At 45.4% G+C, this 16,646-nt stretch overlaps 1 protein-coding gene across 1 annotated transcript in view; it reads right to left on the bottom strand.

The window, feature by feature from the left end:
* LOC311141777 (serine-rich coiled-coil domain-containing protein 1-like) overlaps positions 1 to 16,646 on the bottom strand; it is a 76,650-nt gene that overhangs the window by 23,141 nt on the left and 36,863 nt on the right. The window contains exons 6-7 of the mRNA XM_084177230.1: positions 6,698 to 6,854; positions 2,218 to 2,295 (exon numbers count right to left, since the gene is read on the bottom strand). Of these exons, the coding sequence (XP_084033356.1) occupies positions 2,218 to 2,295; positions 6,698 to 6,854 (235 nt within the window). The remainder of the gene's footprint in view (positions 1 to 2,217; positions 2,296 to 6,697; positions 6,855 to 16,646) is intronic.

The following is a 16,646-nucleotide window of genomic DNA, read 5'->3' on the forward strand; positions in this document are numbered from 1 at the left end:
GGGGATTTGATGTTGGCTGAGTGACCCATAACCCAAGAAAACTAACAGGCCCCACTAATCAAGCAGGCAGCATAACTTAACGGAAAGTTTGTCTCTTTCTGAAATAGACCTTGTCATCACATGTCCAAACTGGCTGTCAATATAAGCCTGTTAATGCCATGGAAACCTGTGTTTTTGTCTTCCGTGGTGGGGTCGCGTCCTAAGGAGGTCACACAGAGTAAACAGGGAACTGTAACATCCTCTAAACCACCGCCGGAAGGGAATCCTTAAATCTGTCTTCATTAGAGATGTTCACAGAGAGGCACTTTATCTCCACATTTCCATAGAGGAGAGAGGAGAGGAGAGGAGAGGAGAGGAGAGGAGGAGGAGAGGAGAGGAGAGGAGAGGAGAGGAGAGGAGAGGAGAGGAGAGAGAGGAGAGGAGAGAGAGGAGAGGAGAGGAGAGGAGGAGAGGAGAGGAGAGGAGAGAGAGAGAGAGAGGAGAGGAGAGGAGAGAGAGAGAGAGAGAGGAGAGAGAGAGAGAGAGAGAGAGAGAGAGAGAGAGAGAGAGAGAGAGAGAGAGAGAGAGAGAGAGAGCAAGACTGGTTCCCCAGCAGAACCCACCCTCGCCACCCCTATGAATATACAACAGAACAACATGTATGCAGCCTCTCTCCCTCCTCACAATGAGCCTGACGACCCAAGGTTAACAAAGTTGGGCTGAATGTTTGTATAGTGACCCTATTCGTCAGCCAAATTCGCAGGCAGGGTTGAATGTTTACAGCACATGTGGCCAGGCCCTGGGCAAAAACAGCAGTAGGCACGCACACACACACCTTAACAGCACCTCAAGGAGACAGCCAGGCTGTGGAAGGTTTCTAAGAGTTCAGGTTTATCTGCAGCCTCATCCAGCCTCTGGACAGGATGTCAGAAAGTGTTGCCTGTCCTGCCACTTGTTTGTACAGAGACAACACAAAAGTGTTGGGGGAAAAGGTTATGCGGAACACGTCAGGCGATGGATGAGATCACCTCCATCCGAGGAGTAGCGATGAGAGAGAGCGCCCGCCATGATGCTGCCTGCTCCCATTCCCCAGTCGTACGCCGGCGCTGTACTCTCCACAGGAGCCGCTTTCCGAGGGCGCTAATTATAAAAAGGCAGGGATAGCAAATGTTTGCTAAAGGAAGTTTTGCTCAAAGTAGGACAAGGAGTGACATGGTTTCGTCTCAGGTGGGTTCCAGGGCTTTATTTTTAAACTGTGATTTTTTTGGAACGGCAGGACGAGTCCCACCACTCTCCCCTTTCATCCAACAATGTCAGATGCATGGGCTTCTATTCTATTCCCCTCTCTCTCTCTCCTCTTCCCTCTCTCCCTCTCTCCCTCTCTCCCTCTCTCCCTCTCTCCCTCTCTCCTCTCTCCCTCTCCTCCCTCCCTCCCTCCCTCCCTCCCTCCCTCTCTCCCTCTCTCCCTCTCTCCCTCCCTCCCTCCCTCCTCCCCTCCCTCCCTCCTCCCTCTCTCCCTCTCTCCCTCCCTCTCCCTCTCCCTCCCTCCCTCCCTCCCTCCCTCCCTCTCTCCCTCTCTCCTCTCCATGCGAGGAGAAAATAGGGATGGACCGGAGCGTCACATGGCGCTCCTCCTGCATAGAGTTCCTGCTCCTGCTGGTGCAGCAGCTCCATGTAGGTCAGTAAAGAGGTCACACAAACACACACACACACACACACACACACAAACACACACACACACACACACACACACACACACACACACACACACACACACACACACACAAAACCTAATTTCCACTCATGCGCTCTCTACTCCACAAGCGTCACAAAAACTCTGCTGCCAGCTACCAAACTAAATACCCTTCCTCTTAGAAACCCTGACAAAAGCCCATTTGATAAACCGTCCCCTGCACCCCGAGACTTCCCCAAAGGGATTCATTAATGAGATCATCTCATCTAGATCAAATTCCACTGATGCTATGACTGAGAAAGACTCAAGTTGCTGTGGCACTTTAAGGCGCAGACGGACTGGAACATGTGTCTGGGCCTGCCGAGAGATAGCAGATCTAAATCGCAAACAATTAACTTTTAAAGAACTGCAGGTGGTAGAAAACACTTCTAAATGTGTCGAGACTGGAGAAAGCTTTAGAGGTACATTATACAGCACGGTCTAGATAGATACCCCTTGTGGTTGAGCCTTGCAGAAGTGAGCTGTTAGCTGTGAAAAACCATTACCTTGAGGGGCAGTGACTTCTCACTACAAGGGCTGATGGGGAGAGAATGGAGGCTGCTTGCAGGACTTGTATCAGTGCTCTGAGGGAAAGAGGTGACATTCAGAAAGAAACATTCAAAAAACATCCCAAATATGTTATATTTGCAATAACATGCACACATCCTAAAACGGTTTAAATTCTTAATTTATTATTTAAATAAAATATATTATTTGAGGTGAGAGGATAACATGTCAATAGGAATGTGACTAAATATACTGTAATGGGTAATTGAACATAACACACAGTGAAGACAGGAGAGATAATGTTGCAGCTACAACACTACCGACACTGACCATTCACGACATCTGCTGCCTTCTCGCCTCGTTTACAGTGACATCAACACTATCGTACAGCGCCTCTTCACATGCAGGTTCAGTTACACATCTATTAACATACTTCAACACATAGAATGTCTCAACTCTAACAGGGTAATAATCTTCAGATATTATGTGATTGGATTCCCTTAAAGAGAAGCAGTGGCTATGTGCACTTAAAGGTGCAGTATATATATATATAGTCAGACAGACTAGTCCGACCCCGAATGTGTTAACTTTGATCAATGTGTATCCCACATGCAGGTTTAGGGTCACATTTCTCCTACAAGCCGGCGTGGAAATGTCCGGACAATTAGATAAGGTTAAGTTAAAAACCCTTTCAATTTTGGCATGGCGCTGCCTGAAAGCATTAATTTGAATAACTTGTCAGAGATCAGTGACCAGAGATGATAAATTAATAACAGCCCCCAGCTCACGTTGATACATTATTTAATCATATTGAAATCAGAAATCAAGAATTGAAATGCTTAAAATAACTAAAGGCATTTTACCCCATTTAAACTTGGCTTTCAAAGGTATTCGGCGCCTCAGTGAAAAGCATGTGGTGCAATAACGTTCTTTGCCTGAGCAGAAAGGCCCCGCACCGCTGTGTTTTATCCAATATTAGACCGTTTTATTCTGGATGTGGAAAGGATGAAACACCACAGAGGGGAGAAGAGCAGCCCGGTATCAATATCACGAGGCCAAGTAAACAAGTCATTCTTATTCTTGTTACCGAGCGGTTTACATACGGTGATGGAAGACGGCGAATTTGCAATTTAATGAGAGTACGGAGTCAGCAGAGAGGGCAAACAATTTCCTCTTTAATATTCATGTATATATATATATATATATTTTTTTAATACATTCATAATATTAATGTTCTTCTGTTGTGTGATCCTCTCTGGCCCGCCTCCCGTACCGCCTCCCGTACCGCCTCCCGTACTGCCTCCCGTACCCTCCCGTACCGTTTCCTGTACCCTCCCGTACCGTTTTCCCGTACCGCCTCCCGTACCCTCCCGTACCGCCTCCCGTACCGCCTCCCGTACCGCCTCCCGTACCGCCTCCCGTACCGTCTCCTGTACCCTCCCGTACCGTTTTCCCGTACCGCCTCCCGTACCCTCCCGTACCATCTCCCGTACCCTCCCGTACCGTCTCCCGTACCCTCCCGTACCGCCTCCCATACCGTCTCCCGTACCGCCTCCCGTACCGTCTCCCGTACCGTCTCCCGTACCCTCCCGTACCGCCTTCCGTACTGTCTCCCGTACCGCCTCCCGTACCGTCTCCCGTACCCTCCCGTACCCTCCCGTACCGTCTCCCGTACCGTCCCGTACCGCCTCCCGTACCGTCTCCCGTACCCTCCCGTACCGTCTCTCCCGTACCCTCCTGTACCGCCTCCCGTACCGTCTCCCGTACCCTCCCATACCGCCTCCCGTACCCTACCGTACCGTCTCCCGTACCCTCCCGTACCGTCTCCCGTACCCTCCCGTACCGCCTTCCGTACCGTCTCCCGTACCCTCCCGTACCGTCTCCCGTACCCTCCCGTACCGTCTCCCGTACCCTCCGTACCGCCTCCCGTACCGTCTCCCGTACCGCCTTCCGTACCGTCTCCCGTACCCTCCCGTACCGTCTCCCGTACCCTCCCGTACCGTCTCCCGTACCCTCCCGTACTGTCTCCCGTACCCTCCCGTACCGCCTTCCGTACCGTCTCCCGTACCGCCTGCCGTACCGTCTCCCGTACCCTCCCGTACCGTCTCCCGTACCCTCCCGTACCGTCTCCCGTACCGTCTCCCGTACCCTCCCGTACCGCCTCCCGTACCGTTTCCCGTACCGCATATAATTGTCGTTTTATATTTTCATTTTTATATTTTCTTGTAGAGAAAATGCTAAAAGATACACTGCATTCGGAAAGTATTCAGACTCCTTGACGTTTTCCACATTTTGTTGTCTTGGCTGCGTGTTTAGGTTCGTTATCCTGTTGGAAGGTGAACCTTCTCCCCAGTCTGAGGTCCTGAGCGCTCTGGAGCAGGTTTTCATCAAGGATCTCTCTGTACTATGCTCCGTTCATCTTTCCCTCGATCCTGACCAGTCTCCCAGTCCCTGCCGCTGAAAAACATCCCCACAGCAGGATGCTGCTACCACAATGCTTCACCGTAGGGATGGTTCCAAGTTTCCTCCAGACGTGATGCTTGGCATTCTGGCCAATTATGGTTTCATCAGACCAGAGAATCTTGTTTCTCATGGTCTGAGAGTCTTTAGGTGCCTTTTGGCAAACTCTAAGCGGGCTTTCACGTGCCTTTTACTGAGGAGTGGCTTCCGTCTGGCCACTTTACCATAAAGGCCTGATTTGTGGAGTGCTGCAGAGATGGTTGTCCTTCTGGAAGGTTCTCCCATCTCCACAGAGGAACTCTAGAGCTCTGTCAGAGTGACCATCGGGTTCTTGGTCACCTCCCTGACCAAGGCCCTTCTCCCTCAATTTCTCAGTTTGGCTGGGCAGCCAGCTAAAGGAAGAGTCTTAGTGGTTCCAAACTTCTTCCATTTAAGAATGATGGAGGCCACTGTGTTCTTGGGGAACTTCAATGCTGCAGACATTTTTTGGTACCCTTCCCCAGATCTGTGCCTCGACACAATCCTGTCTCGGAGCTCTACAGACAATTCCTTCGACCTCATGGCTTGGTTTTTGCCCTGACATGCACTGTCAACTGTGGGACCTTCTATAGACAGGTGTGTGCCTTTCCAAATCATGTCCAATCAATTGAATGTACCACATGTGGACTCCAATCAAGTTGTAGAAACATCTCAAGGATGATAAATGGAAACAGGATGCACCTGAGCCCAATTTCGAGTCTCATAGCAAAGGGTCTGAATACTTATGTAAATAAGGTATTTCTGTTTTAATTGTTAATAAATTAGCAAAAATTTCTAAAAACCTGTTTTCGCTTTGTCATTATGGGGTATTGTGTGTAGATCGATGAAGAATGTATTTGATTTTATCCATTTTTGTGTGTAGATCGATGAAGAATGTATTTGATTTTATCCATTTTAGAATAAGGCGGTAACGTAACAAAATATGGAAAATGTCAAGGGGTCTGAAAACATCCCGAATGCACTGTATAACAGAGAGAATCAGACAATACCTCACTCTAATCGTCTTGTGATCCGTTTGCATTGGTTTGGATCTCAGTGTGAACACAACAGCAAGCTACTGGAGGGAGGTGCCATTCAATAACAACACTGGAAGATGTGAATGACAGCTGGGCCAGCAGTGCCAAATGTCTTGTCGCCAAATAATATTATTGAGGCTGCTACTGTCTTTTTGCCACGCTTGGTACTGTAGGGTCTCCCCCTCCTGAGTTGGTACTGTAGGACTGGGTCTGGTCCACGGCAGTTGTAGAATGGATTGCAATAACTAAATGTTAACCAAACACCATGGTATCGGCATGTGACGACAGCGATGTGTGACTTCTCGGCTAATCAGCCATTACGCAAATAGCTAATCACATTTATAATAGTTGGATGTAATTTGATTGTGTTTCCCTAGCCACTCCATATATTATCCAATCCCAGAATCAAAACCTCCATCAAACACACAAAGGCTTTTAAAAAGCTGTGGAGGGCACGGCGTCAGGCTGAGGCTTTAACAAGCTCCCAGCTTCCCTGTGTGACAACGGCAAAAGCTCACAGCTATTCAAATAAACAAATGCAAATTACTTCCAGTACTTGTTTTTGAGGTTTAAAAATACCATGTTCAGGCCTTTGATTGAGGAGAATAGCGGTAGATGAAGGCTGGCTGGTCTGCTGCTGGGGCATCCACCATTCTGATGTAGGCTACATCACATGTTGCTCTCAAATGGATGATTAATGCCATTGACTAGGGTATTTGTTATGCCCATGGGATTACAGTTTCTATCAACTGCTATGTGGTTATCAATTAAACTTGCGGTGAAAACCCTTGAAATTGAGGAAGCATGCATGCATGGGCCATGTCACACCCTCCCTCCCTCCCTCCCTCCCTCATCCTTCCCCTCCACCCCCAATCCCTCCATGCTCCCTCCCCACCCTCACTCCCTCCACCCTCCCTCCCCACCCCTGGTGTAAGGTGTGACAGGTGGTCCTACTGTAGCCTACCTCCTGCAGGGTCCTCCGGAGGCGTAGCAGCAGGGTCTTGACAGAGGTGCAGTCCTGCTGCATCAACCTAAGGGGCAGTGCCTCCAGCCCCGGGGCCTCGTCCTCCCGACCCAGGCACCAGTCAGCAGGCAGCAGGGTAGTGGGCCGGCACGGCTCCCTGGAACATAAGCACAGAACCACCGTTACACCTGGGCGCACACACACAAGCTTACTTACTGGTGTCTAAAAGAGGACCATATTCAAAGACACAGTACATCCTAAGTTAAAATACTACTGGTTGCAATGTAGAAAGATTAGATTTAAAATTATGCCATTTAGCAAACACTTTTATCCAGAGCGACTTACAGTCATGCTTGCATACATTTTATGGACAGGTGGTCTCGGGAATCGAACCCACTATCCTGGCATTGCAAGCGCAGAAATAAATAAATATGTCAAAGACCTGTTTCTTCACCAATAACAAATACTTCTACAATTCAAAACAAGTATTCCCTAAAGCTGAGTTCACACAGAATCTAGACTCATCTCAACTGGTTCAGATTGTCAGTTGTGTTCAGATTTTAGAACCCTGGAACCTGTTCACACAGAGAATCTGAATAGTTGAGTTGATTCTAGATCAGGACTGCCCAACCCTGTTCCTGGAGAGCAACCGTCCTGAAGGTTTTTGCTCCAATCCTAATCTAGCACACCTGATTCTAACAATTAGCAGGTTGATAAGATGAATCAGGTTAGTAACAGCTGGGGTTGGAGCGAAAACCTACAGGAGGGTAGCTCTCCAGGAACAGGGTTGGGCAACCCTGGTCTAGATTTTCTCGAATGGTCTGTGTGAACTCTGTCTGATGATAAAACCCATCATCATGCAGCCAAGGAGGTCCAGGTGTTACTTCAGAGCTGCTCCACACACGCAGCCGAGAAAATTTACCACGTCTGCCAATATCAAGTGGATCTACTTCCTCGCGTGAGATGGTACTTCATTCCGACAGGACAGGAGCCGTGATTCATTACTTCCTATCAGCGATTGCCATCGCAGATATCCTTTGTCTACACAGGTTTGAAAGGAATCTCTTGTTGAGCGTTCCTCGTCAAACACGCTCAGCTGTGGTAATTAGGGACATTGCTTCAGAGACTTCCACCTGACCCGAGCAATGAGAGATTAATGGTGTCCAGATAACCTTATCCACAGATGAAGCCTCCATTTTAGTTCCTTATCCTCCTCCATTTCACTTTCCTGTCCTATGCAAAATGGAGACATAACCAAGGGGATTTAAATGTTTTGCTTGACTGCGGCCTCAAATCCACTCCAATTGTATTAATTGGAGAGGATTTCTTCCTTCGCAGACAATCGAGGCCATTGTGGTGAAGAAGACCATGTGTCAATTGGATATCTGAGAGATACATAACAGACAGTCTTTGAAAGCTAGGCAAGGCAAGTGTCCCTGCTTGAGTATTTAGAGTAAGTTCTGTTTGCCATCAACAACAACAAAATGATTGTCCAATTCATGTGAAGTTGTAGAATAAACAACTACAGCTTGACACTGACATTTTCACATCTGCTAGCTAGCTGTTGACATTTTTGATACTACTGTGCAGTGCGACTGCTCGAACGCTTGAAGACATTTTCAAAAGGTGAGTACAAAAATACCAAAGCGACTTCTAAAAACAGACAACAGAAAGAGAGCTAGCGGGCTGCATGCAAAAACCAGGAAGGAAGCCTAATTCTAAACCGTGTCCATTACACTAAGACCAGGAGAGTTTTAGCACTGAAATAGAGATGCATTCACCAATGCAGTAATGGCATCTATAAAACTACAAAATTAACATTGGCTAGATTAAATCATCCAAGACAAGCGTTTTGTTGGGCAAACTAATAGCAAAAACCCCAGAGAATTTGAGGCATTGACGTAGGTAGGTCAGTTGGGCTAGCAAAAAGAAGCCCTCCGAATCCCATGGAGGGAAATTACAGTTGGGTTTTAAAGACCAGAGATTTGAACAGAGCTCCTGACTGATGACACATGATCCATCACACAGGCCTTCTCTGACTTCCTTTCTGTCGACCAATCACGCAGGCCGGATGGAGAGGGTCTCCCCCTCCTGAGTTTCTCGCTCCCAAAATAAACACACAAACTATAGATTTCAGAAAGGCAGAGGAGTCAAAAACATCTGTAGAGAAGAAAACATGTTTGCTTCACAGAACATTAAGCATCATTTGCTCAAGGGGATATAGAGGGGCGGAGGGGGGGGGGGGGGGGGGGGATGCAGTGGTTGGTTCTGTTGTGTTCTGTGATGTTCTATTGTGTTGGAGCCAAGGAGGCCTCACATCTCAGTGAGTTCCAGGGTAGACACGCATACGTTCTCCTCAGCAGATTATGAATTCTCTACAGGAGGGGGAGAGGGGGTGATTTCTCTCCAATGGATGATCAATCTTGATACTTTGTCAAGGCTGTGGATGATAATGGATTAGGGATGATAGCTAGTGTCTGGTTCTGAGTGTCTGTACTGTACTCTGTAGGCCTATAGTGGATAAACAGAGCAGGGCAGGCACAGAGCAGATCAAGCAGGGCCTCGGCCCGCAGACACAAGGACTAGTACAGGACGTGACAATTAACAACGTTACAATACAAAGCTTTCTCTGAAGCTATTTCTCTGCAGAAAAAAAAGTGATCCATTTCACTATTCTGAAAAAGCTTATTACCTCTGTTTTCTTAGTTTCATTATTTTTACTGAACTCCTGCAGAAAATGAGCAACACATTTCTCCATTTCCAGAGAAGGCCAATTGACAAATAATGATACGTAATCAAATGAATTATGACTGCCTAAATAGCATTAGCTGGGACTGCAATAAAGATGAATAAATCCTTATTGTCCCAACACAGCAGGGTAAATGAACACAGAGACTGACGATCAAAGGCAAAGTCCTGGTCACACAACATAACATTGTATATATTACTAATTGCAACTGTGGACCACCATCATCACCTGTAAATAAAAGAACAACTTCTGCACCTGATCCTGCAACATTTTTGCCCTTACGACTGCTACAAGGTCCCTATTTTACACTCCCAGACAGAAAAACACAGCAGGCCACATCCTTCAATTCTCCCCAGGTTGACAGGTAAACCATGGGGCGTTGTCGTGCTTTCCGGGAAGTAGCTATTTTCCCCAAAATGCGTGTTGTTGCCCCAGTTAGATGGTGTAAGGGAAAGTGTCCATTATTACCCTCCATCTAGCCAGGATTGTGCCAGTCACAGACTTGTGGGTATTGTAGTTGTGTGTATCCTCCCTTTTATTGCATCCTTTCTTCTAGGGCGACCTGTAAAATCCTCCAATCAGCTGGACAGTATTCTCCCACAGAACAAACCCAATTTAGAATTTTAGAAACATAGAATTTTAAAAACTTTTTCTTATTGGCCTAATTGGTCTCTGTGTGTGTGTGTGTGTGTGTGTGTGTGTGTGTGTGTGTGTGTGTGTGTGTGTGTGTGTGTGTGTGTGTGTGTGTGTGTGTGTGTGTGTGTGATACATGATGGCGGGGACACATGAGCTCTTGGCACGGGATGACCCGCAAAAATGTCAAACTCTTCGTCTTATTAGGGTCTGATGTGTTTGTGCTCCAAGCCATTTATGTTGATTTGTTTACTCTAAGATGTTGGGGCCTGTTTACCATTTACAAGCCCTAAAGCCACTTAAAATCTGCGAGGGCATTAGCCTACTAGTCATGACATACACAGACTGTACAGCCACCCAGAAAACGTCCAACGCTCAACTCTCTTTGCCGCCGTCACAATGCAATGTGTGCATTAAAACAACAAAAAACCAAGATGGTGGAAGACATAAATGCTGTTTAGAAAGGACCAAGGTCATCCCAACAAATGCACCACCTCTATGAATCACGGATTGGTTGGTGCTGAGCGGACAGAGGATGATGAGTCTCATATCTAGGCCAGGTTTCAGGACTTCCTCCTACATTAATCAGCTGTTCACACACAAGACCGCGGTGCCAACATGTGTGTGCTCCCGTATGTGTGGCGCCGCTCTCTCCTGTCACTGGGCATCAACATGAGGAGCTTGTCGTTAGGGTACGCATGCGATTCCACCGCCGGCATAATATTTAAAAAGCTACATCTGGCGAGATTCCGTTCAGAACATCATTGCCACATATGCCCGTCTTAGTTCAGTGCAATCGTCTCAAATGAGAGAGAAAGAAGTGAGAGAAGAATGAATGAGAGAAAGAAAGCAATTACTCTGTTTTGTTTTTGTTTATTTGGGGGGCAACAAAAACAATGAGGTTGGTGTTGGATGATGCCTGTCAGGTAGTGGCAGGAGAGATGAGGATTCAGAAGACTCTCAATGGGCTCAATTAACATACGGCTGTTGTCAAACAGTCACTGGTTTGACCCTATAAATGGATCTGGACCCCATCTAGTGTGTGCGTGGCCTTCGCTTGGCCAATATGTCTTCTTAATAGCGATGAGGCGCCGTGAAAGGCCCGAGACGGTTCCTATGGCAACAAGCAAACAACATTGAAAGTGTCAACATTAGATTCCTCATATGATCCTGTCTCATACAGTAATTTCCTACCAGACCCTCCTCTGTTGACTGACTCCTTATTGTTTACTTACATGCAAAAAACGTCCAACATCAAAGGCAGATGGGAGAACAGAATAACAGATGCAGCCATAGTTTATCAGAGAGACATCAATAAAGCAGAAAATATCCTGAGGGTGAAATTCTAAGGACGATGAAACAAATGTCATGTGACTGAAAACTTTACTTTGCTGCTTCTGGGGCCCTCCAGTTCTGGAGCTGTGAGTCCTTGCACTGAGGTTGGCCCTGTCTGACAGTACACCATGCGAAATTATTCCAAGCTGTGATTGGAAAAGAAAATATTGATTTCTTTCCAGGATGGCATTCATTAGGGCACACACGTTTGAAAATTGGAACCGAAAACGTAGACGAGAATTTCTAATTGAACAACTTCAGATAGCACTTCCCCGTTTCGTGGGAAATGATTTACGATAGGCCTGACTAACACACCAACTCCAACACAGAAACAATGTTGAAATGCAGCATCAGACGATAACGTTAGGAGAATTCTCCAGAAGTGAAGAAAATAATAAACGTCGGCCACAGGAGAGTACGGTGAGACAAAGTAATAATCTGCATCCAAAACTTGTCAGGCACGAACAATGAAACTGAAGGGAATATGAAACTACACTGCAAACCTTAATTGCACACATTCCATAAACTCAAATAAGCCTATCTTTCAAGTGTGTAGCCAAATCAAATATATTGTCAAATCTACCACGGTGCAAATATACCCATGTGTTTATTTTTATTTTTATTATTATTATTTTTAGGGGGTAGAGATCAGCTTTAATATTGCAGAAAAATTGTAACTTCCATCAATGTAATTGTCTGCATCACTTCCAATCCCCCATATGTTTTTATTCTCGCATATATATATATATATATATATATATATATATATATATATACACACAGTGAGGGAAAAAAGTATTTGATCCCCTGCTGATTTTGTACGTTTGCCCACTGACAAAGTGATCAGTCTATGATTTTAATGGTAGGTTTATTTGAACAGTGAGAGACAGAATAACAACAACAAAATCCAGAAAAACTAATGTCAAAAATGTTATAAATTGATTTGCATTTTAATGAGGGAAATAAGTATTTGACCCCCTCTGAATCAGAAAGATTTCTGGCTCCCAGGTGTCTTTTATACAGGTAACGAGCTGAGATTAGGAGCTCACTATTAAAGCGAGTGCTCGTAATCTCAGTTTGTTACCTGTATAAAAGACACCTGCCACAGAAGCAATCAATCAATCAGATTCCAAACTCTCCATCATGGCCAAGACCAAAGAGCTCTCCAAGGATGTCAGGGACAAGATTGTAGACCTACACAAGGCTGGAATGGGCTACAAGACCATCGCCAAGCAGCTTGGTGAGAAGGTGACAACAGTTGGTGCGATTATTCGCAAATGGAAGAAACACAAAATAACTGTCAATCTCCCTCGGCCTGGGGCTCCATGCAAGATCTCACCTCGTGGAGTTGCAATGATCATGAGAACGGTGAGGAATCAGCCCAGAACTACACGGGAGGATCTTGTCAATGATCTCAAGGCAGCTGGGACCATAGTCACCAAGAAAACAATTGGTAACACACTACGTTGTGAAGGACTGAAATCCTGCAGCGCCCGCAAGGTCCCCCTGCTCAAGAAAGCACATATACAGGGCAGTCTGAAGTTTGCCAATGAACATCTGAAGGATTCAGAGGAGAACTGGGTGAAAATGTTGTGGTCAGATGAGACCAAAATCGAGCTCTTTGGCATCAATTCAACTCGCTGTGTTTGGAGGAGGAGGAATGCTGCCTATGACCCCAAGAACACCATTTTCACCGTCAACCATGGAGGTCGAAACATTATGCTTTGGGGGTGTTTTTCTGCTAAGGGGACAGGACAACTTCACTGCATCAAAGGGACGATGGACCGTCAAATCTTGGGTGAGAACCTCCTTCCCTCAGCCAGGGCATTGAAAATGGGTCGTGATGGGTATTCCAGCATGACAATGACCCAAAACACACGGCCAAGGCAACAAAGGAGTGGCTCAAGAAGAAGCACATTAAGGTCCTGGAGTGGCCTAGCCAGTCTCCAGACCTTAATCCCATAGAAAATCTGTGGAGGGAGCTGAAGGTTCGAGTTGCCAAACGTCAGCCTTGAAACCTTAATGACTTGGAGAAGATCTGCAAAGAGGAGTGGGACAAAATCCCTCCTGAGATGTGTGCAAACCTGGTGGCAAACTACAAGAAACGTCTGACCTCTGTGATTGCCAACAAGGGTTTTTCCACCAAGTACTAAGTCATGTTTTGCAGAGGGGTCAAATACTTGTTTCCCTCATTAAAATGCAAATCAATTTATAACATTTTTGACATGCGTTTTTCTGGATTTTTGTATTGTTATTCTGTCTCTCACTGTTCAAATAAACCTACCATTAAAATGATAGACTGATCATGTCTTTGTCAGTGGGCAAACGTACAAAATCAGCAGGGGATCAAATACTTTATTCCCTCACTGTATATATATATATACACACTACCGTTCAAAAGTTTGGGGTCACTTAGAAATGTCCTTGTTTTCGAAAGAAAAACATTTTTTTTTGTCCTTTAAAATAACATCAAATTGATCCGAAATACAGTGTAGACATTGTTCATGTTGTAAATGGCTAGTGTAGCTGGAAACGGCTGATTTTTAATGGAATATCTACATAGGCGTACAGAGGCCCATTATCAGCAACCATCAGTCCTGTGTTCCAATGGCACGTTGTGTTTGCTAATACACGTTTATCATTTCAAAAGGCTAATTGATCATTAGAAAACAAAGAAGCAATACAACTGGCCTTCTTGAGATTAGTTGAGTATCTGGAGCATCAGCAATTGTGGGTTCGATTACAGGCTCAAAATGGCCAGAAACAAATAACTTTCTTCTGAAACTCGTCAGTCTATTCAAGTTCTGAGAAATGAAGGCTATTCCATGCGAGAAATTGCCAATAAACTGAAGATCTCGTACAACGCTGTGTACTACTCCCTTCACAGAACAGCGCAAACTGTCTCTAACCAGAATAGGTAGAGGAATGGGAGGCCCCGGTGCATAACTGAGCAAGAGGACAAATACATTAGAGTGTATAGTTTGAGAAACAGACGCCTCACAGGTCCTCAACTGGCAGCTTCATTAAATAGTACCCACAAAACACCAGTCTCAACGTCAACAGTGAAGAGGCGACTCCAGGATGCTGACCTTCTAGGCAGAGTTGCAAAGAAAAAGTCCAGTGTCTTTGTTATTTTGCCCATCTTAATCTTTTCTTTTTATTGGCCAGTCTGAGATATGGCTTTTTCTTTGCAACTCTGCCTAGAAGGTCAGCATCCTGGAGTCGCCTCTTCACTGTTGACGTTGAGACTGGTGTTTTGTGGGTACTATTTAATGAAGCTGCCAGTTGAGGACCTGTGAGGCGTCTGTTATATACATACATATACATACATATAAATACATATACATACATATATATATATATATATATATATATATATATATATATATATATATATATATATATATATATATACAGTGGGGAGAACAAGTATTTGATACACTGCCGATTTTGCAGGTTTTCCTACTTACAAAGCATGTAGAGGTCTGTAATTTTTATCATAGGTACACTTCAACTGTGAGAGACGGAATCTAAAACAAAAATCCAGAAAATCACATTGTATGATTTTTAAGTAATTAATTTGCATTTTATTGCATGACATAAGTATTTGATACATCAGAAAAGCAGAACTTAATATTTGGTACAGAAACCTTTGTTTGCAATTACAGCGATCATACATTTCCTGTAGGTCTTGACCAGGTTTGCACACACTGCAGCAGGGATTTTGGCCCACTACTCCATACAGACCTTCTCCAGATCCTTCAGGTTTCGGGGCTGTCGCTGGGCAATACGGACTTTCAGCTCCCTCCAAAGATTTTCTATTGGGTTCAGGTCTGGAGACTTGCTAGGCCACTCCAGGACCTTGAGATGCTTCTTACAGAGCCACTCCTTAGTTGCCCTGGCTGTGTGTTTCGGGTCGTTGTCATGCTGGAAGACCCAGCCACGACACATCTTCAATGCTCTTACTGAGGGAAGGAGGTTGTTGGCCAAGATCTCGCGATACATGGCCCCATCCATCCTCCCCTCAATACGGTGCAGTCGTTCTGTCCCCTTTGCAGAAAAGCATCCCCAAAGAATGATGTTTCCACCTCCATGCTTCACGGTTGGGATGGTGTTCTTGGGGTTGTACTCATCCTTCTTCTTCCTCCAAACACGGCGAGTGGAGTTTAGACCAATTTTTGTCTCATCAGACCACTTGACCTTCTCCCATTCCTCCTCTGGATAATCCAGATGGTCAATGGCAAACTTCCGACGGGCCTGGACATGCGCTGGCTTGAGCAGGGGTACCTTGCGTGCACTGCAGGATTTTAATCCATGACGGCGTAGTGTGTTACTAATGGTTTTCTTTGAGACTGTTGTCCCAGCTCTCTTCAGGTCATTGACCAGGTCCTGCCATGTAGTTCTGGGCTGATCCCTCACCTTCCTCATGATCATTGATGCCCCACGAGGTGAGATCTTGCATGGAGCCCCAGACCGAGGGTGATTGACCGTCATCTTGAACTTCTTCCATTTTCTAATAATTGCGCCAACAGTTGTTGCCTTCTCACCAAGCTGCTTGCCTATTGTCCTGTAGCCCATCCCAGCCTTGTGCAGGTCTACAATTTTATCCCTGATGTCCTTACACAGCTCTCTGGTCTTGGCCATTGTGGAGAGGTTGGAGTCTGTTTGATTGAGTGTGTGGACAGGTGTCTTTTATACAGGTAACGAGTTCAAACAGGTGCAATTAATACAGGTAATGAGTGGAGAACAGGAGGGCTTCTTAAAGAAAAACTAACAGGTCTGTGAGAGCCGGAATTCTTACTGGTTGGTAGTTGATCAAATACTTATGTCATGCAATAAAATGCAAATTAATTACTTAAAAATCATACAATGTGATTTTCTGGATTTTTGTTACAGACCTCTACATGCTTTGTAAGTAGGAAAACCTGCAAAATCGGCAGTGTATCAAATACTTGTTCTCCCCACTGTATATATACATCCTTTAAAAAATATATATTTCCCTTTTTTACTTTCCAACCCCACCACCCCTTCCCTAATTGGAGTAAACTAGTGAACAACAATGCTTAGGCCTCTACTTCCAGCTTATACATACTATATAAATGTTATGGACACAGTCGATTCTACAATAATTATATTTTGTTTGTTTTTACTCCTGAACTTCCTCAACCTTCTCCGATCATTTTCATGATGTCCATCCGGTTTGCTTCTATATGCCATATCTTTCTAACTGTG

Source organism: Coregonus lavaretus (genome assembly GCF_964263955.1).
Source record: "Coregonus lavaretus genome assembly, chromosome: 14".
Lineage (NCBI taxonomy): Eukaryota > Metazoa > Chordata > Actinopteri > Salmoniformes > Salmonidae > Coregonus > Coregonus lavaretus.